Source organism: Spea bombifrons, chromosome 3 (genome assembly GCF_027358695.1).
Source record: "Spea bombifrons isolate aSpeBom1 chromosome 3, aSpeBom1.2.pri, whole genome shotgun sequence".
NCBI lineage: Eukaryota > Metazoa > Chordata > Amphibia > Anura > Pelobatidae > Spea > Spea bombifrons.
This window is the reverse complement of record NC_071089.1, coordinates 32,154,639-32,162,069: the sequence shown is the minus strand read 5'-3', so window position 1 is coordinate 32,162,069 and position 7,431 is coordinate 32,154,639. Positions and strand designations below refer to the sequence as shown.

Here is a 7,431-nt window from a genome sequence, read left to right as displayed (position 1 = left end):
CCAACAATTTAATACAGACATTAAGGTATATAACTTAGAAGAACATCAAGCATGCTCATGATGCTCCTGCTTACACCTATGATAATTTTTCTTAGCGTGCCTTTTATACGTGAATTTCAATATCACTGTTTTAATCATATTATCCTTAAAACATAATTACACTGGCATTATATGATGACATCAACACAATTTGGGCCTAAAACATTTCAATAATTAATCAGAAATATTAAATGTATATAATATATTTATATATTACGTATGTATATATATGTTTAGAATACATATATTTATTTTTTATATATATAAAAATACAAATTAAACAGCTACTTTAGAGAAAAAATATGAAAATATAGTGGGTTATTAACATAAAGGGGGCTATATTAAATATGTCCAATGGTCTGTTATTAAATATGGCCTCTAATTTGTATAGCACTTGCTATAATCATCATATGAAAATGATGATTGACTAAGATCAGTAACATCAAGTATTACATAATAACTTATTTTAAATTAATATTCAAAATAATTTAAATGGATTCTATACTATGTGTAATCAAATACAGTTTTTAATTGCATTTTGAAGCATTTAGGTGTATAGAAGTTGTATAAGGAATTCTGTATATGACAATGGAGTTAACCTCTTCACATCAGGCTAGCTTGCAACAATGTCACTCTTATATTTACTGTAAAATAGTACAAGCAAATAAAAATTCAACTGAGCTACTGTCAAGAACACCTTACTAAGACTGTTGGTCAGAATTAGTAAATTAGGTTTACTAAACCAGTAAAGTCTACTTAGAAAAAGTTTGGCCTGTGTGTACTTGGCTGTGAAGAAGTGGGACCTGGTACATCAGTGATCTAATACAGTATAATCCATGTATTTCAGGCTATTTGGGGCCATTAGATTCATCCTAGAGGGCCACCAGTTTAAGAAAACACCGCCTGTGTCTTTGTTGGTTACCAAATACCAAAATTCTAAACGCTTCTCCATTCAGCAGCCCACAACACATGCAGGTATCATATTATAAAATATGTTGCTTTTCATGCCTTTCCTAATAGCATAATAAAAATATAAAACACTAACATACTCAAGATTTCAGAGCTTTAAGCATCTTGTCCAATTACACAACGAGAAGCCTCCAATAAAAAAATACGCCATATTATGGAGTAAAATGAAAGTTAATTCCGGACTGGCTGAATCTGATGGTAGAGAAGTAATGAACCAACCAACCACATAAAGACCTTTATTTGTGGTGCTGTCAATAACAAGCCAACACCAAGCGCTATTACGTGGTACGCTCCATTAAGGAAGCAGCGGCAGAAGTAATCGGTCGCTGTGCAGCCTATTTTATGATGCCAGATTTCTAAAATGACAGATGATGTTTGTATAGATTTAAATTGTAAAAGGTTTGGACTCAAATACTAAAATCAATACATATTTCACTTTATTTTTCTGTAACATACTACTATCTGCGTTCTTCCACTTGTACTAAAATATGTGTGTGTGTACATACTTGGGATCTTCTTAGGGAATGTTACCTGGAGCACTCCCTTATCTTGGTTAAGGGGCAGGGTTAGCCCCACCTTTAGTTGGTGAGAAGTGGCAAGAAATGGGTGTGGCCACATAATGCTCCCTTGCCCGGAGAAACAAGAAACTGACTCCAAGACCCGGGTTAACAGGGCTTCACGGGAGAGAGTTACCGGGTATGTGTCTATTTGTGTCGCGTTTGCTAGCACTAGTTGAGAGGTTACTGAGCAAGGCAAGGTTCCCCTGTACATAGATTCCAGTGACCACCACAAGGCTTATGGTTTCTGCTGGGAATCTTGTCAAATGTCAATCACAAGGTCTACTTCTGGTACTGGAAGCTGGCAGCAGCTAACGTACTCAGATATCCTAAAAAGTGCTCATTATTTATTTGGCTCTGGTTTCTCAAAGGTTTCACATTTGTCCAAGTACAACACTTACTATGCCTAATTCCACACGGACCAAGCTAATGTCTGATGCACTGCTCTAGACAACAGATTATCATCTATGTTTGCTAAATTATTCTAATTTGGCACATACTCATTTTAAGTATGAAATTAAAAGAGAAAAAAAAACCACAAACATGTAAATTTAACACAGACGCTACCACGTTACAGTATAGAAAACATTTACAACTCAAAACAAACAATCACACCATGTTATAGGACACTGTGGATCACAAAAACAAATATAAGGCAGCCATTGGCAATTTGCTGTTTATATTAGAACAAAAAAAAAAGAAAAATTATAATTTGAAGGTTGCTATTAACGGTTAGAATTTCACAAGCATAATTTTGTGCAAAATAAAGTGGCTATGAGGATATTCTTAAAGTATGTCCTGTTGCTGCAACAATGTTAGATAGCAGTTTCTCCTCAAGTATTGGTGAACTACAACTCCCATGATCCTTCACCTGTCATATGTTGGGATAGTTTTATGGAAGTCGTAGTTCCTGAGCCGCTAGATATGAGAAAAATCCTAGGTCTGTTTGTATATGAAGAACCCTGTAGCTTTGGTATACATGCAAAGTCAGGCTGGATTTTCTTAGCTGTTAAATATGCACCACTATCATTTATTGTTTAAGTTTTTAATAAACCTAGTTGGCTAAAACTACAAATACAGTTATAATTACTGGTTCAAGGGTTATGGCTGTTTGTTGACATAGTTAAAAAGAATTAGATTAATGGATTTCCTGCCTTTTTCAATTTTCCACTGGTACAGCATGATTACATTTGTGACATGCCACCAAATGTTCAACATGAATTCAAAATAAATGTTTCGCAGGTTAATGAGAACATGCAAGGTGTGATGTCATACATAAAGCCATTTAACTGGAAGTAATGCAGGAGAAAAAGGTTTATCAACACAAGTTCATATCTACAAACTTCACATATAGGAATCTATTCCATGGAGGTTACATAATCTTCATTATTCTGCTCAACTCATTAGAAAATCACCAGAAAATATCTTAAGTGTCTAGCGTAACCCTATAGTTGAGCTACTACATAAAATCTAGATTTTATGAGAAATTCAGGGCAACTTATGCAGAGGCAACAAAGAATTGTTGGTCACACCAACTAAGCACGTGGCTCACTGGGGCAATAAGATGCCCTTAGATCAGGGGAGTTTGAGCTCTACTAACAAGTAGTGGTCATTGATTTCAGGCCTTAGGTTTTGCTTGCTTATTTTTAGAAAGTAATCCTTTTGGCATTTTCAGCATTGCTATAGTGAATATGATATGCAAATAAGTTTAAAATGAACTATATATATATATATATATATATATATCGGACATAAAATACATCAAATTGCAGAAACATTGGGTTTTTCACTTTGTTTACGTATTTTCTTCTTACCATTCGACTTCTGTCCATTTTCTCTCAATTTCTTGGCTCCAAATGTATTTCTAGCCAGATTTTTATATGTAGATACAGCGTCATGTTTCTATCTAACCTCTTTCACAAACTTTTCCTATCTTACAGAACATTGGACAGTTCTGTGGCTTTTGGCCGCACTGCCCCAGTGTGACAATGTGTGCTGCCTCACAGATGTGCTTATCTACAGACTGTGAATACGTGCAAAACCACTAACGCTGCATCAGTTCTATCAATGCTATTTTCCTTTTTTTTTTTCCACGGGCAGCCGAATCTGTCTTTTTTTTACTGCTGCAAAACAATTTATTGCAAGCATCAGTGCGTGCCACTTTTTGTATAGGATCAGGTTTTGTACATTTGTACAAATGTCTGTAGCTTCACAGAGACTGCATGACACAACAGTGTCAGGAGTGTAACGAGATATAAGTCAAAGTCAATAGCTACTAAATTTGCATTTAGTAACCTGTACTGGTGTCCATCGGAAATAGACTCCAATGTGCATTGTGTGTAGTTTTAAATGGCCTTAGATCACTTGAGAACCCTATGGTATTTATATAGTACATCCCTGTATAAATTCTGTCCAGTCCTCCAGAACTACGTCATAAAAACCCTACTACTATTCTAGATACTTAAGTAAATTTCTTCCAGTAGCCTAAAATATAGAAAGGGTTGGTCTTGGTCCCTGCTGCAAATGGCCAACAAACTAGTTTCCCATTGGCCTTAATGCTCATTGCCGTGCTGCATATGACCATAGTCAACATGCAATATCTGTTCTTCCACTGAATGCGTTGTGAAGGCATTGAAATCATGAGACTGACCACATGACTAAAACTAATGGTTTGTTCTGCTACTGCGGTCACTCAAAGGGTTTAAAATAAAAGAAAAAAAATATCTTTTAATCAGAAAATTAACTGCAGTCCCTAGCAACTTTAATAGGCACTTAAAAGAAATGAACCATTAGCAAACATATAGTGTATCTCAGCAAATAGATCACGTGGATGATGGGGAAAATAATAAAAACACTATTCCTAATGATCAACAGTGTCAATGGGTAAAAAGGTCTATGGAAAACCCAAGACAAAAAGGGCAATGAGCATAGTTCTATTAGTAACTATACCTTATTTGAGCAGGTTAAAAATAAATTCCCTTTTAAAACATTACATGACATCCGTTTGTTTCAGAATATAAATTCAATTTCTTTAGTAAATTACATTTTCAAATACTGGTGTTCAATGAAGAATGACAGAGCAGTCTTATTCTGTCTTTAGAGAAACACTCGCATAAATCTAACGCTGCCAAAGTAGGTCATAGTCGTTGGAGTGTTTTATCAACAAGCAACTTAAGGATGCTTAAAGGTACTATGATTATGTATCAAATATCTTGTGGATAGCAGTCTAAGTAGTTCATTTTGTAAGAAACTGGCTTATCTGAGCTGTATTAAAATATGAATAAATAGCATATATGTTTTAGATGAATGGGTCATAAACATATACTTTCACTGTATTCTAGGATAAGACCTAAAACCAAAAGCACATACATGGAGTAGACATAAGAATTGTTTTCTTTTTTTAATTTTAGGACCCATGTTTAACTTAAGTCATTATTTGGAACATTAGAAAAAAACATTTATCTAACTGAATGTAGTGAACTTATAAAGACTAGTAGATAGATCAGGTACCTTCTAAATGACAGATGGTCGTATCCCCTTATTAGCAATAATTTAGAGGAAAGGTAACTTAACCAGCAATAATTAAAGAATGACGTAATTTACTCAAATACTATTATTATTACAACAATCTGTAACCGGCAACAATTTTCAAATGAAATAAACCACCCAAAAAAATTATATTTTTGATACAGAAAATTTCCTGTATCACATATATTTTGAGCACATATCGCTGTATCTAAATGTCCACTAAAGAAACAATGGTAATCAGTCATAAATAAGGTACAGGAAATGGATTTATATATACATTTCTGTGCCTATGTTATGGTTTAATGGCTTAAAGAACTTAAACACACAATGGCAGAAGTAATATGCACTACCTGTTCTTAGCTGCGGAACACTGTTAAATACCAAAACCTTTTGCCGATTTATTTGATAGTGGCTAATAGATAACGCATTTATGTATTTCGGAGAATGGCCTGTATTTTAGAAGGCTTATCTGTAAAATGCATCATGACACACTCAACACAAACAGTGTTATTTTTCTGTTGGGTAGGGCAGCAAAAAGGATTCATAAAACCAACGTTCTGTTATTAAAGCGGGATTGCAGAATACATTAAAGGTTTGTGGAGTGTCTTCATCATGGCGGAAAATGACCACATACTCTCCAAAGATGAAACGTTTCAGGGAATCTTCTTTCCTTGTGAAGTTCTAGAATTGTTTCTTACCCCTCCCATGTGTACTGAGCTAAACGGAAAGATCAAGTGGTTTTTGATGGATGAAGCAGCAATGCTTAGGCTCCTTGTCTGACTTTTTAACTTCTCCGTTCAACAAAAATGATACACCCGTAAAAGACACAAAAGTATATAGGATGCTGACATTTTAAACAGAGAGTGAGGAGGGGGTAAAAAAAGCTTTTTTTTCTTTGCCTGTTGTATATTTTTTTTTATCTCTTTTGTTATTTGTAGCCTCTCCATCCATTATCACCATCAAAGCACAGCTCAAAGACAAATACTGAGTTTTTTTTTATGTTTTTTTGTTTGTTTTAATGTAATGCTCCTCAGTGAAAGCCACAAGACCGAGGAAAGACAGTATATGATTTGTGCTAGGAAACAGTAACCAAAGTTGAACGTTTACTCCCTTGCTCCCAACTGTCCTGCAGAAAGAAATGAAGAGAAATGGATGCACTTTTTTTGGGGGGGGGGTTTAGGTCTTCGTTTCCAATGAAGTTTAACATATGCCATTTGGAATGGGGTCGCATCAGAACTGATACCATTTCTTGTCTTTGTACTTTAACATCATCTGCAAAAAAAACAATGCGAATAAGTGAGTACACTCAAAGAACACAAAAGATACAAAGAGGATGTGAGTATTAATAAACGTGCTATTTAGTCCATATTCCAGCAACAGCTCACGTGACAAACCATTTTGGGAAGGTTAAGACTTTGATCCAAGTAGATAAATAAAATAAAGTGAATCAATATTTCCTGGTAAAGTTTCTTGGAAGCTACAATTTTACCTAGGCCAACGTACATCAGTCAAATCATTTAAGTAACCGTACCTCATGAGCGTGCTTTGAGAGTGAGTCTGCGCTCGCAAGCATGGCGGCAGTCCTTTCCTCTGCTTCTCCTAACTTCTGTCCTCTCTCATCAAGAGCCAATCGGGCACGAGCCAGGTCTGCCGCTATTCCTGAGGCAGCTCCCTTTACTCCTTCAATGCCTCCTGGGCCAGGTATGTGCTGGGCAAGGCTCCTCGGTGCTTTTCCAGACACAGTTTCACCAACTACAATATAGAAGTAGAAGATTAATTTGAAAACATATGTTGTAGTCATGATAATAACTGAGATTTGCATCTGTTGTAGAAACTAACGTTTAAAACATAAGTAAAAACTGTTTTTCTTAAATCCCCGTAGCAGTTTAAAGTAATTTTGAACATTTTGAAACTCACTACAGTAGTACTTTTATTTGTCGTAGTAATGACATTCACCTGTTTTTCTATTGGCGCTATAAAACGAGCCACTAATCCAAAACGTCACTCTCTGTTCTAGATTGGTCGCTAATAGAACGTTAAAGCTAAAAGTGATAATAATCCTGATCCTGATGCAGAGCGATACAGAGGGAAAGACTGACAGAGTATGAAAAGTTAAGTACGACTTACAGAGATCCTCTCGATCAAGTGACTGTGCTCCTCCACCAAACAAGCCTTTGAAGAAACCTCTGTTAGGAGCTTCTGGTGTTTCGACTGGAGTGAACAGCTCCCCTAACATTTCCTGTGTGATAGAAGACAGGAACCCCATATCAATGTAGACCTGATAAGATCCTAACGAGGTCCAAACATATCATATGTTTCATCATTCTCCAAAATAGAA

General features: G+C 35.6%; 1 protein-coding gene across 7 annotated transcripts in view; it reads right to left on the bottom strand.

Annotated features, from left to right (window-relative positions):
• Positions 1-6,082: 6,082 nt before the first annotated feature.
• STXBP5 (syntaxin binding protein 5) overlaps positions 6,083-7,431 on the bottom strand; it is a 144,199-nt gene continuing 142,850 nt past the window's right edge. For all 7 annotated transcript variants that reach the window (XM_053461371.1, XM_053461373.1, XM_053461374.1 and 4 more), the window contains 3 exons: positions 7,221-7,332; positions 6,625-6,845; positions 6,083-6,365 (listed from right to left, as the gene is read on the bottom strand). In XM_053461371.1, the coding sequence (XP_053317346.1) occupies positions 6,324-6,365; positions 6,625-6,845; positions 7,221-7,332 (375 nt within the window). In that variant the 3' untranslated portion in view covers positions 6,083-6,323. The remainder of the gene's footprint in view (positions 6,366-6,624; positions 6,846-7,220; positions 7,333-7,431) is intronic.